The sequence below is a fragment of the Nyctereutes procyonoides genome, unplaced genomic scaffold (assembly GCF_905146905.1).
Source record: "Nyctereutes procyonoides isolate TBG_1078 unplaced genomic scaffold, NYPRO_anot_genome, whole genome shotgun sequence".
Taxonomy (NCBI): domain Eukaryota; kingdom Metazoa; phylum Chordata; class Mammalia; order Carnivora; family Canidae; genus Nyctereutes; species Nyctereutes procyonoides.
The window spans coordinates 103,732,163-103,755,125 of NW_026575125.1; the positions used below are offsets into that span (position 1 = coordinate 103,732,163).

Genomic DNA, 22,963 nt, shown 5'->3' on the forward strand with positions numbered 1-22,963 from the left:
CCAGAGGCGCGGCCGCCACACCAGGACCGCTCAGCTGGAAGCACTAACTATCCACCACTAGCAGTATCATCACACGGACGTGCTGATCCCCTTTGAGTCCTCCAAACCACCCCAGGAGCCGGTAGGCCCAAGGGGGAACAGTAACCTGCCCAGAGTTACACCATTAGTGAGCAGCCAGCAGAGCCAGGATGCAAACCCCTGGGATCCCAGTGGAGCGCACCCTGATGACCTCAGCAGCAACACCGCCTCCCTGCGGAGACAGGTGCGCCGGGGAAATCTGCAGGATCCAGGGGGCGGATGAAACCACTGAAGGTCACATGCCCAAGTCAGGTCTCCCCGGGCCAGTCAAGAAAATGTGAATGGGCAAGTAAGAGTCCACGGGCTCTCAGTCTTCGGGACCAACCCGGAGCAGATGGGAGCCCGCGCTCGCTCTGTGTCTCTGACCTAGTCCCTCGCCCCCAAGCTCTCTGCCTAGACTCTGCAAGAGGCACAGCTTCCTCGCAGCTCTGCAGAAGCAGCTTCTGCACCCGGCTGTGGATCTCTCCTGGGCCAGGAGGGCCAGGAACTGCTCGGACACCAAGGGACCTAGGACCGGTTCCAGGGTGCTCATCTCAGGCCGAAGCCACCGACCGGTGGCAAAGCTCCAGGAGCTGCCTGATGGTTTCCTGGGGCCCAGTGGCAGAAGCCACAAGGGCAGGCGAGAGGCCACCAGGCTGCGCCTTCAGGGTGGGGTGGGCTGTGGTGGGGTAGGGTCAGCTCCTGGCGGCAGGCACAGCAACTCTGGGGCTGTTACACTCAGGAGGCTTTGGCTCCTGGGAGCCCGGGCTGGACGCCAGGGTCAGGTTCCTAGGCCTTGTGACCCCAAAACCAGCTGTGACCACCATCCAAGGTGCCGGGTGCCCCGGGTGGACGACATTAAACAGTAGGTGCATGACCGCGGTGCCCCATGCTCTCAGTCCCAGTCCATCAGCCTGAGTCCAGCCCCAGCAGAACTGTGTCCAGGACCGTGGCCTCTGTGGATTCCAGGCGGTGGGGTTCCTGCACTCTCCACCCACTTCTGTGCGGGGTTGGGAGGCACAATCGCAGGTGGCTGTCTCCTCTCTGTCCAGGGCCCACGCATGACTTGGTCCTGTTCCCACCACGGACGTAGCAGCAGGCCTAAAGTCTGGCATCCGAACACCACGGGCACCAGCTGGGGAGCATGGTTTACATGATGTGGCCTGAGTGACAGCATCGCCTCTGGCCTGGCGCCAGCTCAGCCAGGGAGGAAAATGTGACCCCTTGCAGGGCTTGGCCCGTGAGGGATCATTTGGAAGACAAGAGGCAGGGCGGCAGGGCGAACCCCAACACCCCCCAACACCCAGGAGCCCTCTGCTGGTGGCCAGGGCTGAGAGAAGCACACTGGGTAGGGAGATCAAAGCTCAGGTGTTGAACGGAAAAAACTAGAAAGGTACCTGAAGGTCACTGGAACCCACCAGACCAAGACCAGAGTCATAAGCCCAGGAAAGCTTATGAAAATGCGAATTGTCCAGCTCATGTGAGATGCGGTGCATCAGGGTGTCAGGGTGTCGGCAAGGGGCCCAGAGATGTGCAATTTTACGTGCAGGGCCTCCCAGGAAATTCTCTCTGCACTGAGAGGTTTGAGATTCAGTGACCCAGTTGAAGGGGATCCCCGCCCCTTCGGTTCCTCTGGGGTGGACGGGAGAGAAGCCTCGGTAGGATCAGGAACAGGGGACGTCCCACCCAAGCCCCTGGGCTTTGGAAGAGCTTCTGACCGGAAAAGGGAAAGCTTCCAAAGCGGCAGGAGGCCCCTAGGAGGCCAAGGAAGTGGCGGCCACTCCCACGTCAGCATGCTCTGCGGCCCAGACAGCGGGACGGGAGTCTCTGGGCCTGCCGGGAAATGTAGTGTACAGGGCGGGCGCGCGCCTGCGTTCTGCGCAGCTGCCCCGGGGAGCCTGGGAGAGCCGTGGGCGCCGAGGCGGTGAGTCCCTGAGCGGCCAGAGGGCGTGGCCGTCCCTGGGGCGCGGGCGCGGGCGCGGGCGCGGGCGGCGGGGCTCCCATCCCGCTAGGGCTACGCCAACTGGCCGCCGCCAGCCCTGACCTGGCGGCAGGCGCGTGGACGAAGGACACGCGGCGGGCCCCTGTCCGGCCCGGGTTGCCGCCGCCGCTCCCTGCGACCCGGCCGGGCCTTCCCGCGGTTGTCCGGGATCCTGAGCGCCCGTCAGGACGCTGGGACATCCTGGTGGGGAGTGCGCTGGGGCCGCACCCGCGCCCCAGGCAGCCGATTTGTAACCGGCTTTTAGAAGTTCCCGCGACGTGTCGCCCTAGCCTTTCTGCAAGTGCCCGCTTTGCATGCACCCTGGTTATCCGTGGGCCGTGTGAGCGCGGGCTCGCTCAGGCGGCTTTGGAGAGAAGCCGTGAGCGCAGGGGTGCAGTGAGGTTGCTCTGCGGGAGGGCGGGTGGAGGGACCGCGGGACAATCAGGGCCCTAGTGGACGTGCTTGAGGGTTGGGGCCCGTGTGGGGAGGGCTGCCAGCTCTGAGGCCCAGCACAGTCAGGGCGGGTCCACAGCCCAAGGCAGCCCGCTTCCTGGATGCCTTCCAGCGGGGAGGGTTCGGTGCCTGGGGGTGGGGGTGGGGGGACGGGGAAAGCTTTCTAGGAATGAGTCTTTGGGAGCAATAAATTGGCTTGAGCGGTTCTCCTGTGCCAGGCCACGCAGCTGCAGTTCACTTCCATGCAGTTGAATCTACTACTACAGGAAATCTTTATGAAATCAATTCTATGATTATTTCCCTGTTACAGACAGAAGCACTGGATGTCAGGGTCACAAAGCCAGCAGGTTATCACATGTGGATGGATCTGCTGCTAAAGTACAGGTTAGCATGGAGATAAAGTATATAGGGTCACAATGTACATTTGGGATGACTACGTAGGAAGATAATGAGTATTTCTTTTCTTGTGCTACTGCAGCGAAGAGGACAGGTACATGAGGCATCTGGGCAAATATGTAGAGAGAGGATCCATAGCATAGGGTGAGTAGTGGCATTGAGATCTGCGTTTGACCTCATCTGTGACCTCAGAGATTGCACTAAGAACATTTTGATAGTTTTAGACATGACCGTTGCAGAGATCTGTTCATTTTAGCCTGGTCACCATAACCCTCTGGCATATACTGTGTGACCTGAGACAAGTTATTCAGTGCTCCTGAGCCACAAATCTCAGTCCCCTCCTCTGTACTCAGGGCATAATACTAGCCCCCACCTCCTAGATTTGGGTGAGGGCTACGGGACCTGACCTATGCAGGAGGCTTAGAGCAGTACCTGGACACAGCAGGAGGAACATGATCAGTGTCCTTCATTCTTCACCCAGAAAAGATGGCCGGTAGCCCATGCTGTTGTGGTGTATTTTTCTCCAGAGGAAGCCCCGGGTGTCCTACCAGGAGGAGGTTCAGGCTGATGCTGGCTGAAGTACACACCCCTTGAGTAGAGAGGAATGAAGGCTTGTGGATTTGCAGCCTTTGGAAGCATGGCTGCAGCTAATATGTCTGCATCTGAAGGTGACCGAGGGTCACTCAGAGCCGCCTGGACTTTCAGGGTTGTTAGCCAGCGCTCCTTCCCCCAATTCTTTTGTGGCCTGTGTATATTCAGAAACACAAGACAGCTTGTATTAGACTGGAACTGGGGTTATAGGTCAGCACATCTGTGGATCAATGGAATTCTAGAGCCAAACTGTCCAGTAGAACTATCTACAATGAAATCTATGGAGCACTTGAAATGTGCTCCATAGATTTGAATGAGAAACTGAATGTGTAATTGCAATGAATTTAAACTGAAACTGCCACATAGGACTTCTTGCTACCATATTGTGTAGCAGAGTTTTAGAGGGTCCATATTTGGTCTAAAACATTTTGTAAATTTTTGGAAAATGGATGCGGATTTAGGTGTGTATGTGTATTTTTCTAGGAAGTGATTCCATGGCCTTCATTAAATTCTCAAAATCACCAAAGAAGATTAAGTTCTGCTGCTTTAGGGCTTGGTGGAAAGTAAGCAAGTTAGGGGAAGTAAGTATATCCTCTGGTAACAACTGCTGTTCCTTCTTTCTTGCTTTGCCCTGTCCTTAGCTGTGGGTAGCTCCCCTTGACGCCTGCACAAAGAAACCTATTGGAATCTGAGACTTCTAGCCCCAGAGAAATTGCACACCGCCAGAACAGGGCGATGGCTGTGGCCCTGGGTTGTGCAATCCAGGCCTCCTTGAATCAGGGCTCCGTGTTTCAAGACTATGATGCTGACTGTGAAGTCTTCCGCCAGCGCTTCAGGCAGTTCCAGTACAAAGAAGCAGCCGGCCCTCATGAAGCTTTCAACAAACTCTGGGAGCTTTGTTGTCAATGGCTGAAGCCAAAGATGCGTTCTAAGGAGCAAATCTTGGAGCTGCTAGTGTTGGAGCAGTTCCTAACCATCCTGCCCACGGAGATAGAGACCTGGGTGAGGGAACATTGTCCAGAGAATAGAGAAAGAGTTGTGTCACTGATAGAAGACTTACAGAGAGAACTTGAGATACCAGAGCAGCAGGTGAGAAAAGAGTTTGGGATCATGGTAATTAGACAAAGAGAAATAGCAGAGACATCTGATCCTAGATCAGACATTTCATTTTGAGCCCCATGCTTTCCTAGAAGTGATTTTCATTTTTCTCTTCTGCTGTAATTAGCATATATGGCTCAGTGATTCTCAACTATTAAACCCAACTCGTATTCTATAACAAATATTTGGTACTGCCTCTTCTATCCTGAAATGAAACTTATGTGTAATATCACCAACTTACATACACAAAATAAAAAACATTACTGTAAGGGTTCTGTGATCCATGGGCCAAATGCAGCTCATGGCCTGTTTTATGCAGCCCATGATCTAATAATGCTTATTTATTATCTTTGTAAAGAGTTGTTAATACAAGAACTGTATGCAGTAGACCAACATGCCCCACAAAGTGTAAATTATTTATTATCTGACTTTCTATAAGAAAATGTGGCCAATCCAAGTCAACTGGAGCCTAGAAAGGATATAAAGGAAAGTGAATGTAGTTTGTCATAATCAAATAAGCATATGAACACACACGTTGGGGCGTGACTACACTGGAAAACCTCATGAGGTTCTCGATGCCCCCATCTATGCACAGACTTACTGTGAAGGCAACAGCCACCAGCACTGCTGGTCCTGTAATTTTCCCAAGTGGCGACAAGTTAGTAAATCTGAACAATAAGTGATAGAGTGATTGTTTGGTATCCAAAGTAGGGCTTTCCTGGAAGATTTAAATCATGCTAAATTATGCAAAAATATTTTGTGCTTATCTGTACAACAGAGTGAGGTTCTTGACAGGTTCTTTTTACCTAGATGGAAGTTTGAGGGGCAAGTACAAAGTTGGTAGGGACTTGGAACATTTTAGCACTATGAATGATTGATACATACTCCCATCTCCGCCTGCTAAGTTCTTTCTTTTTTTAGAAGATTTTATTTATTTATTTGATAGAGAGATATGGAGAGAGAACTCGAGCAGAGAGAAGAGAGAGAAGCAGGCTCCCCATTGAGCAGGGAGCCTGACGTTGGGCTCAATCCCAGGGCTCCAGGATCATGACCTGAGCCGAAGGCAGATGCTTAATAGACTGAGCCACCCAGGCGCCTCTTCACCTGCTGAATTCTGATAGCTGCCTGTCATCATGCCACATCATCCTTTGGTGGCGGCGCACTGCCTCCTGCTCAGAGGCACCTGGCACAGGGCAGAACCTTTGGCAAAAGGGAGAAAGGGCTTTTAGTTGGGCCTTAGGAACCCAGGATTGCATGTTGATGCGTCTGTGCAGTTAGCCTGCTGGATCTAGAGTCTTCCCAATTTCCCTACCTCCCCTTCCCAGGATAGAATGAATTTATGGTCTTCCCTTCCTTTCTCTGTCTTCTGGGTTTGGCTTGCTATATGAGATTTTACCTGCCTGTAGCCCAATTGTGCACTGCCCAGTGTGGTAGCCACCAGCCAAGTGTGGCTCTTGAGCACTAGAAATGTGGCTAGTCCAAATTGAGATGTGCTGTTAAGTATAAAACAGTCATCACATTCAGAAGACTGAGTATGAATGATGAAGTAGGCGAAATATCTCATTAATACTTATTTATATTGATTACACTCTAAAATAGTGTGCTTTAGCTATATTGGGTGAAATAGTGCATGTCATTAAGATTGACTTAACCTATTTCTTCTTTTTCTGTATGGGTACTGGAAACTTAACATGACATGGCTGGCTCACATTGTTGCTACTGGGCAGTGCTGGTCTAGACTCGAGATTGATGGGTTCTGCCGTTTTCCCCAGATCGATAGGCAGGAAATGCTCTTGGAGGAGCTGGCACCAGTGGGAACGGCACATGTAGCGCCCAACATCCACCTGGAGTCACCCTCACTGCAAGTGATGGGACCTGCCCCAGAAGCCCCAGTGGCAGAGGCCTGGATCCCACAGGCGGGGCTGCAGGAGTTGGACTATGGTGCCGCTGAGGATTGCCAGCCCTTCCTGGACCCTGGTAAGGCAAGGGTGTGACTTCCCTTTTGTGGTTTGTATGTTGAGAGCTCCAGAGCTCCCTGGGTTTGGGGTTGTGTTAGAAACGGTGATCACTGGATGGAAAGGAGTGCTGTGGTGAAGAGCAGGAGGAGGGATACCTTTCTGGGAACAGTTAGGAACAAAGCTCGGGACAGCAGATGGGATTCAGAACCCCTTAAGCTATGACCCTGCTCAGGAAGCCTATTTTCCTCTTTTCATTTTTTTTTTATTTTTGTAAAATGCACATAACATAAGGTTTAGAATTTAATCATTTTTAAAAAGATTTTATTTATTTATTAGAGAGAGAGAGAGCTTAAGCAGGGGAGGAGCAGAGGGAGAAGCAGACTCTTCACTGTGCAGGGAGCCCAACGCAAGGCTCGATCTTGGGACTCCAGGATCATGACCTTAGCTGAAGGCAGACACTTCACTGACTGAGCCCCCCAGGTGCCCCAACATCTTAAACATTTTGACATGTATAGTTCAATGGTATTGACTACATTCATAATGTGACACCATTCCTACCATCCATTTCCATATCTATTTTTATTTTGTAAACTGAAACCCCATGCTCATTTAAACAAGAACTTTCCATCTCCCTCACCCCTGGAGACTACCATTCAACTTTCTGTCTCTATAAATTGGACTCTCTATGTACCTCATGTAAATGGAGTCATACAGTATATGTTGTTTTGTGACTGGCTTATTACACTTAGGATAATGTCCTTAAGGTTTTTCCATTTGTAGTGTGTGTCAGTATTTCTATCCAACTAAAGGCTAATTAATATGTCAATGTATGTATATACCACATTTGTCTTATCTGTTTTACCTAAACATATGCTTGGTTTGCTTCTATGTTTTAGTGATTGTAAGTAATATTTGTATGAACACAGAGGTGCAGATATCTTTTTGAGACCCCACTTTTACTTTTTTGGGGCCATATAAGCAGAGGTGGAATTGCTGAATCATATGGTAATTCTATTTTTTTAATTGTTTGAGGAACAGCCACACTGGTTTCCCCAGGAACTGTACCATTTTACATGCCCACCAACAATGTATAACTTTTCCAGTTTCTCCACACCCTCACCAAACACTTGTTACTTTCTCTTTTGTGATAGTAGCATTCCTAATAGGCGTGAGGTGGTATCTCACAGTAGTTTGGATTTGCATTTCCCAAATGATTAAGGATACTAAACATGTGCTTATTGGCCTTTTGGATATCATCTTTGGGGAATGTCTGTTTACATCCTTTACACATTTCAAAATTCAGGTTGGTTTTTGTCTTTGGATTTTAGAGTTCTCTATATATGATTGGCAAGTATTTTCCCATTTGTGGGTTGCCTTTTTACTCTCTTTAAGCTGCCTTTTAATGGATAAATTTTAAATTTTTTCATGAAGTACTCTGTATCCATTTTTTTGTTGTTGTTGCCTATACTTTAGGTGTCACATCCAAGAAATCATTGACAAATCCAATGTCAAGATGCTTTTCTTCTGAGAGTTTTTTTTTAAGATTGTATTTATTTATTCATGAGAGACATAGAGAGAGAGAGGCAAAGACATAGGCAGAAGGAGAAGCAGGCTCCCTGCAAGGAGCATGTTGTGGGACTTGATCCCAGACCCGGGAGCATGCCCTGAGCGGAAGGCAGATGCTAAACCGCTGAGCCACCCAGACATCCCTCCTCTGAGAGTTTTATAATTTTAGGTCTTTGATCCATTCTGTGTTAATTTTTGCATGCACTGTGATGTAAGGTTCTAACTTCATTCATTTGCATATGCATAATCCACTTTTTCCAGCACCATTTGTTGAAAAGAGTATTGTTTTTCCATTGAATGACCTTGGTATCATGGTTAACAATCATTTCACTATATATATGAAATTTTACTTATGGGCTATCTATTCTATCCCATTGGTCTATATATACCTGTCTTTATGCCAGTACCGAACTATTTTGATTACTGTTACTTTTTAGTAAGTTTTGAAATCAGGAAGTGTGAGACCTCTAGCTTTTTTCTTCCTTTCCAAGATTTTTTTTTTTTGTCTATTTGGGCATCCCTGGAGATTATATATGAATTTTAGGTATGGATTTTTCTATTAATTTTTTTTAGAGAGCAAGCAAGTGTTGGGGGCAGAGGGAGAAGGAGAGAGAATTGTAAGCAGGCTCCATGCCCAGAACAGAGCCTGATGTGGGGCTTGATCTCACAACCCTGAGATCATGACCTGAGCAGAAATTAAGAGTTGGACACTTAACTGACTGAGCCAGCTGGTTGCCCCAGGGATTTTCTGTTCATGAAAAAAAGTATCATTGGGTTTTTTTTTTGAGACTTTATTTATTTATTCATGATAGACATAGAGAGAGAGAGGCAGAGAGAGAGGCAGAGACACAGGCAGAGGGAGAAGCAGCCTCCATGCCGGGAGCCCGATGCGGGACTCGATCCTGGGACTCCAGGACCACACCCTGGGCCAAAGGCAGGCGCCAAACTGCTGAGCCACCCAGCGATCCCCATCATTGGGGTTTTGACAGAGATTGTATTGAATCTGTAGATCACTTTTGGTAGTATTGACATCTTAACAATATCAAGTCTTCTAATCCATGAACATGGGATGTGTATTCCTATATTTATATCTTATTTAATTTCTTTTGCCAATGTTTTGTAATTGTTATTTTAAGTCTTTCATGTACTTATTTAATTCCTAATTATTTTATTTTTTTTCAATGTTATTGTAAGTGGAATTGTTTTCATAGTTTCCAGAATTGTTCATTGTTAGTGTATAGAAATGGAACTAAGTTTTGCATGTTCGCTTTGCATCCTGGTACTTTGCTGAATTCATTTATGAATTCTATCAGTTTTTTAGGGGAGTCTTCAAGGTTTCTACATATTAGATCATCTAATCTGCTTATAGAGATCACTTTACTTCATCCTTTTCAATTTGGATGCCATTTATTTCTTTTTCTTGCCTAATCGCTCTGACTAGGACTTCCAGTACTGTGTTGAATAGAGTGGCCAAATAGGCATCCTTGCCTTCTACCTAACCTTAGAGGAAAAGCTTTCAGTCTTTCACCATTGAGTATGAAGTTCCCTCTGAGTTTTTCGTATATGGCTTTTGTTATGTGGAGGTAATTTCCTTCTGTTCTATTTTGTTGAGTGTTCTTTTATCATGAAAATGTGTTGAATTTTGCTTTTTCCACATCATTTGAGATTATACTGTTTTTTTTTCCTTCATTCTGTTAATGTGGCACATTACATTGACTGATTTTCATATGTTGAAACATCTTTGCATTCCAGGAACAAATATCACATGATCATGGTGTATTATCCATTTAATGTGCTGCTGAATTCAATTTGCCAATATCTTGTTCAAGTTTATTTTTCTATCAGTGTTCATAAGGGATATTGGTATGTAGTTTTTCTTATAATCTCTTTTCTGGCTTTGGTATCAGGGTAATGTTGGCCTCAGAGAATGAGTTAGGAAGTGTCTCCTTCCCTTCATATTTTTTTTTGGAAAAGTTTGAGAATGATTTGTATTAGTTCTTCTTTATATGTTTGATAGAATCTACCAGTGAAGCCATCAGGCTTTTCTTTGTCAGGAGATTTTTGATTGCTGCTTCAATCTCCTTACTGGTTAGAGGGCTATTCAGGTTTTTCTATTTCTTTATGTTTTAGTCTTGGTAAGTTTTGCATTTCTGGAAATTTATCTCTTTCATCTAGGCTATCCAATTTGTTTGTGTACAATTGTTCATAGTACTTTTAAAATTATTTTTATTTATGTAGACGCATTGGTAATATCACCACTTTAATTTTTTTAAATCTTTATTTAAATTCAATGCAGATAACATATACTGTATTATTAGTTTCAGAAGTAGAATTTAATGATTCATCAGTTGTAAATAACACTCAGTGCTCATTTCATCATGTTCCCTCCTTCATATGTCACCAAGTTGTCCCTACCCCCTTCCCTGCTCCCCTCCACCAACACTCTGTTTCTTAGAGTTCAGTGTCTCTTATGGTTTGCCTCCCTCTCGATTTTCATCTTATTTGTCCTCTTTAATTTTAACAATTTGAGCCTTCTCTTTTTCTTAGTTCATCTATTTAAAGGTTTGTCAAGTTCATTAATTAAAAAAAACAATTTTTGGTTTCACTGATTTTTCCCTATTATCTTTCTAGTCTTTATTTTGTTTATCTCTGCCTGTTCTTTTTTGTTTCCTCCCTTCTACTAGCTTTGGGTTTAGTTTTTCTTTTTTCATTCCTTAAATTGTAAAGTTTTGTTATTGTTTTGGGATTATTTTTGTTTACTAATGGAAGTGCTTATAGCTATAAATTATCTACTTAGCACTGCATTCATTGTGTTTCTAAGTGTTGGTGTTGTGTTTTCATTTTTGTTTATATCTAAGTATTTTGTAATTTTCTTTGTGATTTGTTCTTGCCATCCATTGGCTATTTAAGAGGTTTTATTCAATTTTCACAAATTTGTCAGTTTTCCAGTTTTCCTTCTCTTGTTTCTAACTTCATCCCACCAGGGTTGGAATAAGTACTTTGAATGATATATATATGTTTTAAAATATATTGGAACTAACTTGTGGCCTAACATATGGTCTGTATCCCAGAGACTGTCTCATGTGCACTTGAGAAGAATCTGATATTTTTATTCTTAGTGGGTGTTAAGTGGTATCTAATGGAAGTTTTCATTTACATTTCTTTAAAGACTAATGGTGTTAGTCTTTATTTAGTCAATAAGCCAATCTTTTCATTGGCTTATTGGTCATTTGTATATCTTCATACAAAGATATGGAGGAATGCCTATTTAGGTTTTTTCCTATTTTAAAATTGGATTATATATATTACTATTATTGAGTTGTGTATGATCTTTGTATAGTCTAGATAAAAATTTGTTACTAGATATATGACTTGTAAAAATACTTTCATGTTCTGTGGTTTGTCTTTTCATTTTCTTTTTTTTTAATATTTTATTTATTTGAGAGAGAGTGAGGGAAGGAAAGCACAAGCAGGGGTAGAGGGAGAAGGAGAAGCAGATTCCCTTGCTGACTGAGCAGAGAGCTCGGTCTGGGGCTCGATCCCCAAACCCTAGGATCATAACCTGAGTCGAAGGCAGAACTTTAACCAACCGGGCTACTCAGGCACCTCTAGATACCTTTTCTTTCTTTCTTTCTTTCTTTCTTTCTTTCTTTCTTTCTTTCTTTCTTTCTTTCTTTCTTTCCTGTTTTCCGTCCTCTCTCTCTCTTTCTTTCTCTTTATGTCTTTCTTTCTCTCTCTTCTTTCTCCCTTTCTCTCTTTCTCTCTTTCTTTCCCTAATTGCCCTGGCTAGAACCTCCAGTAAAATGTTAAACATAAATGGCGTGACTGGGCTTCCTTATTTTGTTCTTTATCTCAGGGGAAATGTATTTTTTTTAAGATTTAATTAATTTATTTATGAAGGGCAGCCCGGGTGGCTCAGTGGTTTAGCCTGTGTCTCGGCCTCTCTCTCTGTCTCTCATGAATAAGTAAATTTAAAAAAATCTTTAAAAAAAGATTTAATTTATTTATTTATGAAAGACAGAGAGAGGCCGAGACACAGGCAGAGGGAGAAGCAGGCCCCATGCAGGAAGCCTGCTGTGGGACTCAGTCCTTGGACTCCAGGATCATGCCCTGAGCCAAAGGCAGGCACTCAACTGCTGAGCCACCCAGGCGTCCCTCAGGGGAAATGTATTTAGTCTTTTGTCATTAGTTATGATACTGTGTGTCTTTCATAGATTCCTTTTATTAGAATAAGTAAATTCGCTACTATTAATGGATTATTGGGTATTTTTATCAAGAAACCAGTGAATTTTGTCACATGCTTTTTATGTATCTTTTGAGATGACCATGTGGTTTTTACTCTTAATTCTTTTGTAATGGTATATTTCCTTAATTTTTAAATATTAAATCAACATTGCATTCCTGAGATAAATATCACTTGATCCTGGTGTATAATTTATATTATATGTTGCTGGAATTGGTTTGCTAGTATTTTGTTAAAGATTTTTGCATCCGTTTTCATCAGAGATACTGGTCTGCAGTTTTTTTGGTCCTGTATTTATCTGATTTTGTTATCAGGGTAATATTGGCTTCTTAGAATGAGCAGGGAAGTCTTCCCTCCTTTTCAGGCTTTTGGAATTTTTTGCAAAAATTTTCCATTTTTTCTTGTGTTGTTTATACTTTGGATGTCATATTTAATTTTTTAAAAGATTTTATAAATAAATACATAGAAAAAAGAAAAAATAATAAAGATTTTATTTATTTATTCATGAGAAATACAGAGAGAGAGACAGAGACACAGGCAGAGGGAGAAGCAGGCTCCCTGCGGGGAGCCCCATGTGGGACTTGATCCTGGGACTCCAGGATCACACCCTGAACGGAAGGTAGATGCTCAACTGCTGAGCCACCCAGGCATCCCTGGATGTCATATTTAGGAAACTGTTGCCTAATTCAAGGTCATGAAGCTGTATACCTGTGGTTTCTGCTAAGAGTCTTATGGATTTAGCTCTTCAGTTTAGATCATGGATCCATTTTGAACTAATTTTGTATATGGTGTGAGGAATGGGACTAACATCATTCTTTTGCATGTGCATATCCAGTTGTTCCAGCACCATTTGTCAAGGAAACTATTCTTTCTCCATTGAATTGTTTTGGTACCTTTATCAAAAATCAGTTGACAATAAATGTCAGGGCTATTTCTAGAAAATTAATTCTACTCCATTGATAAATTTTTCTTTCCTTATGCCAGTAAAGTGAACTGGAAAGTATTCCATTCTCTTCTATTCAGTGAGAGATTATGAAGAATCAGTGTTTAATTCCTTAAATATTTGGTAGAATTCACCATTGAAGCCATTGGGCCTGGGCTTTTCTTTGTGAGAAATGTTTTGATTACTAATTCAGTCTCTTTACTTGCTATAGGTCTATTCTAATTTTATATTTCTTTGTGAATCAATTCTGGGTAGTTTGTATGTTTTTAGGAATTTGCACATTTCATTTATCTAATTTATTTCCATACAGTTTTTCATAGTATTACTTTATGATCATTTTTATTTCTGTAAGGTTACTAGTAATGTCTCCCCTGTCATTTGTGATTGTAGTAATTTGACTTTTCTCTCTTCTTTTCTTGGTCAGTTTAGTAAAGGTTTGTCAGTTTTGTTAAATTTTTTTCAAGGAACCAACCTTGATTTCATTTATTTTCTCTATTTTTTACTATTCTGTATTTCATTAAATCCTGCTCTAAATCTTTATTATTTTCTGTCTCGTTCTAGGTTTCATTTGCTCTTCTTTTTCTAGTATTTTAAGGTACAAAGTTAGGTTATTGGTTTGAGATTTTCCTTTCTTTTTTAATAAAAGCATTCATAGCTATAAATTTCCCTGATAAAACACTGATTTGGGTATGTTCCTAAGTTTTGGTATATTGTGTGTTCATTTTCATTTATCTCAAAATATTTCTAATTTCCCTTCTGATTTTTCTTTGATTGTTGCTTATTTTCCATGTATTTGTGAAGTCCTCAAATCTCTTTCTGTTATTTCTTTCCTTTTTTAAAAAAAAGATTTTATTTATTTGTTCATGAAAGACAGAGAGAGAGGCAGAGACATAGGCAGAGGGGGAAGCAGGCTCCACGCAGGGATCCTGATGCAGGACTTGATCCCAGGACCCTGGGATCATGACTTGAGCCAAAGGCGAACACTGAACCACTGAGATGCCCAGATGCCCCTGTTTTTTATTTCTAATTTCATTCCACTTTGCTGGGAGAATATACATTGTAATTGTGATCTTTTTGCATTTTTGGACATTTTTTATGGGATAGCATCTTGACTGCCCTGGAGCATTTTCCATGTGCTTGAGAAGAATGGGTATTCTGCACTTCTTGGTTGGAGTGTTCTGTAAAGTCTGTGACATTTAGTTGGTTTATATTTTTTTTGTCTTCTGTTGTTGATCTTCTGCCTAGATTTTCTGTCTGCAGTGCAAAGAGGGATTGAAGTCTCCAACTATCATTGCTCAATTGTCTATTTCTTTTACTATTTCTGTCAGTTTTTTTTTCTGTCAGTTTTTGTAATCATGTATTTGGTACTCTGTTTTTAACTGCACATATGATTATAATTGTATCTTCCTGATTGATTGGTAATTTTATCATTATAAAATGATCCTCTTGGGACGCCTGGATGACTCAGTGGTTGAGCGTCTGCCTTCGGCTCAGGACGTGATCCTGGAGTCCTGGAATCGAGTTCTACATTGGGCTTCTTGCATGGAGTCTGTTTCTCCCTCTGCCTGTGTTTCAGCTCTCTCTCTCTGAGTCTCTTGTGAATAAATAAGTAAAATCTTTTAAAAAATAAAATAAAATGATCCTCTTTATCTCTAGTAACTTTCTTATTTTGGTGTCCCTTTTGTCTGATATTAGTGTTAGTCACTCTGGCTGTCTTATGGTTATTTGCATGATACATCTTTGTCCATCCTTTTACTTTCAGTCTGGTTTGTATCTTTGAATCAAAATAAGTCTCCCACAGACAGCATATAGTTGGATTTTTAAAATCTAATATGATAATTTCTGCCTTTTGATTATTTATTTTTATATTTTTTAAAGATTTTATTTATTTATTCATGAGAGAGAGAGACAGAGACATAGGCAGAGGGAGAAGCAGGCTCCCCTGATTGAGTTGTTTAATCCATACATTTTTAATCTTATTTTTGATATAGTGTAATTTACATCTGCCATTTTACTTTTTGGGGCCATTACTCAATTTTTTCTCCTCCTTTCTCTCACTCCTCTTCTGGTTCTCATTATATATCTGTTAGTGAATTGAGTGGCACCCCACTTTCCTCTAAGGTTCCATTCATTTCCCTTCATTCTTTTTTTCCCTCTGTTCCTCTGATAGTATAATCTCTGTTGATATATCTTCAAGTTCAGTAATTCTTCTGACAGTTCAGATCTATTCTTGAGCTATTCTAGTGAATTTTCCATTTCAGTTATGGTACTTTTCAACTCCAGAATTTCCATTGGATGCTTTTTTATACTTTCTGTTTATCGATATTCTCTGTTTGATGTGATGTGATGTTGTTTGTCCTCATAATTTACCTTACTTCTTTCATCATGGTTTCCTTTCATTCTTGGAACATATACACAATGGCTACTATCAAGTCTTCATTGAATTCAGTATGTAGTTGTTCACATAGGCAGATTCTGTTGTTTGCTCTTTTTTTTCTAGTGTATGAGTCATACTTTCTGTCCACATGCATGTCTCATGTTTTGTTGGAAACTGGACATTTTAGATAATATATTGTAGCAGCTCTGTGTCCTTCTTTCTCCTCCCCAGGGCTCATTATTGTTATTTGTTTGCTTATTTGTTTGGTGAATGGCTGCATTATTTTCATAAAGTCTAGTCCACTCTGAAATGTTAAGCATTCGATGTTGCTGCTTCTCAGGGAGCACAGCCATGGGTATGCACATGGTCACCCTTGAATGACAGTACTTTTTACAGGGCTTTCTTTGGCTCTCTCTTTCCCTGACCTGACCTAGCCATTAATTTCCAGCTAATTGCTCGATTGTTTTCAACAGTGCCCTGGATCATAAGTTCTCTGTAGATGAATCCAGTCAATTTCAGACACCTTTGTTGGGCTAGTTCCTGCAGTCAATTTTTGAGATTTGTTCTGATCCCAGGAGGGCTCCTCCTAGCTGTCTTTTCCCCTAGTTCTCTTCCACAAACTAGTCAGCCTACAGTTTAGGGTGTATAGTCAATAAATCTATCAAATTCTTTCCAGTTGCCTTTCGTTATAACCTCTACTCTTTCTGAGAGTGTCCTTAGGCTTGAATATTTCCACTCTCTGTTGCAATGAATCAGGTTCTTTTGTGAATACATTAGACGCTACCTATTTTAAGGCCTGCTTTTCCTTCCCAGGCCAAATCTCTGATATATCACCTTGGAGGCAGGCAAAATGGTGTGCTTCTCTCTGAGTGACATTGCTACTCTAAGAGCTGAGCACTAGGTCTGGGTCTCAGATCTTTTTGGGTTGCCTCTGCAGGCATAGAACCACTGCCTTACAATTGCAATTGCCTTAGAAGGACAGTCATGGAATAGTCTAGGATTCTCAACAATATTATACCCAGGGTAGATCCTCCATCTACTGGGTGCAGACTGAGTAGGTAAAAGGAGCCGTCACCTTTCAGCCACAGTTGCTTGGACTTTAGAATCAACAGTGGTTAGCTAGGGACAGGATGAGAAATGCTGACATCCTGCTCCTCCCAGGAAGATAGCTCTCTGAAAAAGAGCTGGGGGAGCACCTGCCCCAGGTCCTTAGCTATGCCAATCTAGAGTGGAGCTGGGAGAGGCACTAAAGAGAACTGTTGTGGTTTAATTTTTTTGGTATATTTTTTATTGGAGTTAGATATGCCAACATATAGTATAACACCCAGTGTAGTGGTTTAAAATAATGAGTCTCCCTATGATCTGTGAATTATAGCAGATTTTAAAAAAATAGATGCTTCCTAGTTGCTATAGGCCGTTAGAACCTATGTTTGTTTTTTTATTTTTATTTTTGTAATATATATTTATTTATTTAAATATTTTATTTATTTTTTTGACAGAGAGAGGGAGAGCTGCAGGCAGAGAGAGAGAGAGAGAGAGAGAGAGAGAGAGAAGTAGCTTCCCCGCTGAGCAGACAGCCCTAATGTGGGGCTGGATCCCAGGATCCAGGGATCATGACATGAGCCTAAGGCAGACTGAGCCACCTAGGTGCCCCTATTTTTTTTATTTGTAATAACTTTCACCAGTTTCACCAGGAGATAAGTCTGCAGAGCTCCTCATGGTGTCATGTTGGAATTCCATCTCCCTTGCTTTGCTTAGGTCATAAATCCGTATTCTATGCCTATGCCTTTGCTACTCTGCTTATTTCAGGTTTCTGTTTGCTCTCACTTTCCTTCCATCTGTGACCCTCCCAGTTTTGTTTGACCTGTGCTGTCTTACCCTTTGATCCCACTCATAGCTTTGAAATCTAAACAAAAACAATATCGTGAGACTAAACGGAATTTTAGTTGAAATGCATTTTGGTTTATCTTAAAAGATCTTTTTTCCATGAAAATATAAAATAAAGTATTTTAGTCCACTTCCTGTTTTGACATTTCTTGAAATTCAAATTTTCATTAACTTGCTAATATTATTTTAATAAGGCAAATATTTAAGAAAATAATGCGACCCTTTAAATAGCATCCTACATTTAGATTTAAAATCAGCAATTTCCATCCCACACTTTACTGAAGACCACTATACTTTGCTAGAGCTGAGGAAAGCTAGGAGGGGTCGTGGAAAGAGAATGCATGCCACACCGGCTCTCAGTGGAGAGAGGGATGGTAGGACACAGGGGATAGTAGTGAAGAATCTTGTCTAGTTGTTCTTTGTTTTTTAGAGAGGGAGAGAGAGAATCTCAACCAAGCTCCACACTCAGTGCAGAGTGCAATGTGGGGCTCGATCTCACACCTGAGGTCATGACCTGAGCTGAAATCAAGAGTCGGGTACTTAACCAGCTGACCCCCTGTGCATCCCGTTGTCCTGGTTGTTCTTAGATTGACAATGAGAAACACTTTGAGGGTTTGGGTTAATTTCAAGAGAGTGCACTTCTAGATTTGGCCTGAAACAAACACTGCTTTTGCTTATTGCTGATTTCATCATTTTCCATTTTAATGTGAAAATCTCAATGGAAATTATTCTAGTATAAAGTTTCATAACCCATACTTTTAGCTCTCTCTTCATTTGGTGCTCAGTAGCAGCATTTCTCAGTTAATATGCCAAAACTTTATGAAGATTTACTTCCTATTTTAGCTCTAACCTGAATAATCAAACATTGAAATAGATACAGAGATCATTTAGTGCATTGATTTCTTTTTTTTTAAGATTTTATTTTCTTATTCATGAGAGACACAGAGAGAGAGGCAGAGACATAGGCAGAGGCAGAAGCAGGCTCCCTGAGGGGAGTCTGATGTGGGACTCAATCCCAGGACCCCAAGATCACGACCTGAGCAGAAGGGAGAGGCTCAGTCACTCAGCCACCCAGGTGCCCCTAATGCATTGATTTCAACACAGAATAGATTCACTCTCCTTCCATAGATTCAAGGAGAGTAGACTTGAATTTCATGTTTTGTTCTTATCTTTAAAAAATAGACTCTCGTAAGAGGTCCAGGTGGAGTAGTTCTGATTAGGGAGGAAGTAGGTATTAGGCAGCCACATGTCCAATATATCATCAGGGAAAAACCTTGATGATGTCATCTATTCTGCTTCTCATATTTCTTGTGGCCAGGATATCCAATACCAAAGCTTGACGTGAGCTTTCCATTGGAGCCTCGGGAAGAGGTGTGGGTGAAGGAACTACAAGATTCCAAAGAAATGAAGCAGTTACTTGATTCCAAGATTGGTAAGTAATTATTCACTGATACCACAGAGAAAAGAAAAGAAAAATTCAGTCTGATCAGGATAAAGAGTTTGGGATTCTCCTTGGGAATTTCTGTATTCCTACTGGTGCCTAAATACAACTCTTCACTTTAGCTCATGTTTTTTTCTTTCTGTGGGACACAGTGACAGCAGCCATTTCTGTTTCTTCTCTCAGGTTTTGAGATTGGGATAGAAAACGAAGAAGATACTTCAAAACAGAAAAAACTGGAGAACATGTATCCATTCATTGTTACTCTAGAGGGGAATGCTCTCCACGGTCCCATTTTGCAAAAGGACTATGTACAGTTAGAAAATCAATGGGAGAGCCCCCCAGAGGATTTGCAGACAGATTTAACAAAACTGGTAGATCCCCAGAACCCCCCTGCTGGAGAGAAGCCTGAGAATCCCAACGTGGAAGAACCTCTCAACCCCAGGCCCCAGAAGAAAAAGAGTCCAGGAGAAAAACCTCACCGATGCCCTCAGTGTGGAAAATGTTTCGCTCGGAAGTCACAACTTACAGGGCACCAGAGAATTCATTCAGGGGAGGAACCTCATAAGTGCCCTGAGTGTGGAAAAAGATTCCTTCGTAGTTCAGACCTTTATAGACACCAACGGCTGCACACAGGGGAGAGGCCCTATGAATGCACTGTGTGTAAGAAGCGATTCACTCGGCGCTCACACCTCATAGGGCACCAGAGAACCCATTCTGAAGAAGAGACTTACAAATGCCTTGAGTGTGGGAAAAGCTTTTGTCATGGATCAAGTCTCAAAAGACATCTGAAAACTCATTCTGGGGAAAAACCTCACCGATGCCACAGTTGTGGTAAAAGTTTTAGTAGACTGACAGCTCTGACTTTACATCAGAGAACTCACACAGAAGAGAGACCTTTTAAATGCAATTATTGTGGGAAAAGCTTTAGGCAGAGACCAAGCCTTGTTATTCATTTAAGAATTCATACAGGGGAGAAGCCATACAAGTGCAGTCATTGTTCTAAAAGCTTCAGGCAGAGGGCAGGCCTTATTATGCACCAAGTCACTCACTTTAGAGGACTTCTTTAAGTATTGTCCAAGGAAACAGGCTTCTGCAGAAATTGATGCTAACTAAAAAAAAAAAAAAATCTTAACCTACAGCAGCCTGTTTGACTTGGCAGAATCTTTTTGTTTGAACTTATGAGAACAGGTTTTAAAAACGATTTTAAAACCCTATATTCCAAAGTATATGAATTCTAGAGTGTCTGTCTACTCTTGCAATGTTCTCAGATTTGATCTTTTCCTGTCTCTGATATTTTTCTCATTACAGTGAAATGTTTTGTGTCCCAGGCCAAACCTATCATAGATATAAAGCATATCATTGATGACAATCCTTTTCAGGGTAGGGTTAATATGATGAATAATCATGTCTATCAACATATCCACTATAACAGCACTGTAATTATTCTGCTGTCATTATTAAAAGTGATTATATTAGTTCAAAGCTTTATGTGTCCTACGTAGCAAGGAAGGAGACAGTGTATTTTGTCAAATAATAAAAATGTGTCAGGAACACATTTGCCTGGTAAGAACTGGGTTATTTCCACTGAAAGTTTTTTATGTTTAAGGAAATTAAGATTTTAACCTTTACTAATGAATTGTATGGAGTTTGTTAGTCTGTGTAGTTGGTGGTCTAGGCTGATGCTGCTTAGATTTAGATCTGAGTACTAATTTGATGATTTATTTTGTTCACAGAACAAGTAAGCTCTTTGTGGAAGAATCCATTTGAGTGGATGTCATACAAGTAGAATCAGATTTAATTTAGATTGACTGAGTAACCAGCATCTCTTGCTTTTTACTCTCCTTTGGTTTTCATCCCTGTGTCTCTCAGTGCTTTTAAGACTTTCCCCATTCTTTACTTCAGTGTCCCCCTAACTATGTGTTGTAGAGCCCTTAGTTCTACAAGAAATTTACAAGTGATTTAGGGAATCCTTGCTGTCTTCACTTTCTAGATTCAGAGTGCACATCAGCATGTGAGAATCTCTGAGAGACCCTCCAGTATAGGTGGAAAAAAAGCACCTCTTTTGGCTCAATGTTTTGCCTACCTAGTTGACCCCAGAACCCTTTCTCATGTACACTCACTAATAACCCACAGAAGTGGTATTCTGCAAATATTCCTTGGAACACCTTATCTTTAACAAATGTATCTATAGCTATCAATATAATCTTCTTGCTCCCAAGCCTAGTTATCTCCAGTTGTTTCAAGGGTGTTATGAAAAATTTTCTACATATATACCTTTTTTATTTAATACACAGACATCAATATGTGGAGGTGAGCATCACTAATTGAGATAATTTATATGTCACTCGGTGATTCTCAGCCTCTTTGAATTTTACTTATAATCACACACACTTATTGCTACTTATATAAACATTCTCATGTAATCATGGTCATGACTCAAAGTCCCATAGCAAGGGAAGAACTCTGTCAGTTATAACTGTTAACACCTGAAAATGTTCATTCAGCCTAGTTCCTTGTTATAAAATACAAGAGGTAGGACATTCAAGCATTTTCCCTTTATGAAGATACCAGTCATTCTTTCCCCAAACTAGAATTAGGAAGATATATATATATATATATAATGTATATATATATATTTTCTATTCCATTGAAGTTCTTGTAAGTGACATTGAATATAAATGTTTTGAGGGCAACTATGTGCCCAACTAGTCCTGTTCTAGGCTTAATGGAAACCATTAAAGACATTAATCCACGAGTCAGGTTCATAAGGAGCTTATAATATTGTTAGTTAAACAAGAGTTGGGAAACACATGGAGAACCATGCAAGAGAGTTTGGAATTAGTGCCAAATCATATCAAGTGCTAGAGCCAGGGTGTGTCCTTAATTCTTGTCATCTGGGTCCCTGTATGATGCTGCTATAAGTGTGGGGTTAAAGTTGAGATCCCAGTAGCAATAAACATGTAACATGGGAGGAGTCTGAATGTAGAGATGAACAATACGGAATGTAATGGCTTCTCTTTTCTCTCTTGTGGACTTGCATTTAAACCAGGACAGTGCCTTAGAATGAATGTGCCCAACTGCTCTGTATCTATGCAATATTTTAATAAAGTGGAAATGTGTATGCTCTTCCTGTTTCAGTCACATTAATAATGATTTCCACAACTCAGAACCACTTCTTTGAGCTGTGGCAGCAAGCACCACAATTGACTCCTGCTCCCACCCAAAGTTGCAATCACTTTACTCTCTGCACCCATGGTACTGGATTTATGCATCCTTTTGATAATTTAATACAGTCAGTTTTAGCTGGCAGGCTCAGTTGCCATCATAATATGAGCCACATCCTCCCTCTCGTCTATAGCATAAATGTACAACTGAATTTTGCAGGACATCTATTATCCATTTCTTTGTTCTGGTATCCTGTATATAGCAGGCACTAAGAAATATTTGTGGCGTTGAATCAAGAAATATGTGAAATAGTTCTTGGAAACATATACTAGTGGACGTCCCTAGTGGATCCTAGTGGATGTGCCTAGGTATATTTCTGAATGTTTCCACAAGGTAATGGCAAAATACAGTACCTACCTCCTAAAGCACTTACGAAGGGCAAAGCCCCGGCATCCACCTCTTAAGTGCTGTGAAGGTTAAATGAAATGTGTTGTTCCAGCCTTACACAGTGTAAACTTTCAATAAATATTCAGGATATTGCCTCTCCATTCTTTGCTTTTTAATGATAAAAAGCATTTAAGTTATGGATTTTCCTCTAAATATGGCTTTAGTCACCTTCTATAGTTGTATATATAATGTCTCTATTAGGCTTTTCTGGAAAAACAGAACTAACTGTGTGTGTGTGTGTGTGTGTGTGTGTGTGTGTGTGTAGAGAGAGAGAGAGAGAGAGAGAATGATTACAGGAAGTGGCTCATACAGTTGTGAAGATAAAGAAGTCGCATAATCTGCTGTCTGCTAGCTGGAGAG

The 22,963-nt window shown here is 41.7% G+C and overlaps 1 protein-coding gene across 2 annotated transcripts; it reads left to right on the top strand.

Annotated features, from left to right (window-relative positions):
- Positions 1-1,936: 1,936 nt before the first annotated feature.
- ZNF449 (zinc finger protein 449) lies at positions 1,937-22,117 on the top strand. 2 transcript variants are annotated; one of them, XM_055337776.1, is made up of 7 exons: positions 2,081-2,417; positions 2,802-2,875; positions 2,970-3,031; positions 4,120-4,567; positions 6,349-6,553; positions 18,869-18,982; positions 19,175-22,117. In XM_055337776.1, exons 4-7 carry the CDS (start codon positions 4,214-4,216, stop codon positions 20,056-20,058), a joined length of 1,557 nt encoding a protein of 518 aa, XP_055193751.1. In that variant the 5' UTR covers positions 2,081-2,417; positions 2,802-2,875; positions 2,970-3,031; positions 4,120-4,213; the 3' UTR covers positions 20,059-22,117. The 2 variants fall into 2 exon arrangements, with proteins under 2 accessions (XP_055193752.1, XP_055193751.1); XM_055337777.1 differs by lacking the exons at positions 2,081-2,417; positions 2,802-2,875; positions 2,970-3,031 and adding an exon at positions 1,937-1,981.
- Positions 22,118-22,963: the final 846 nt, after the last annotated feature.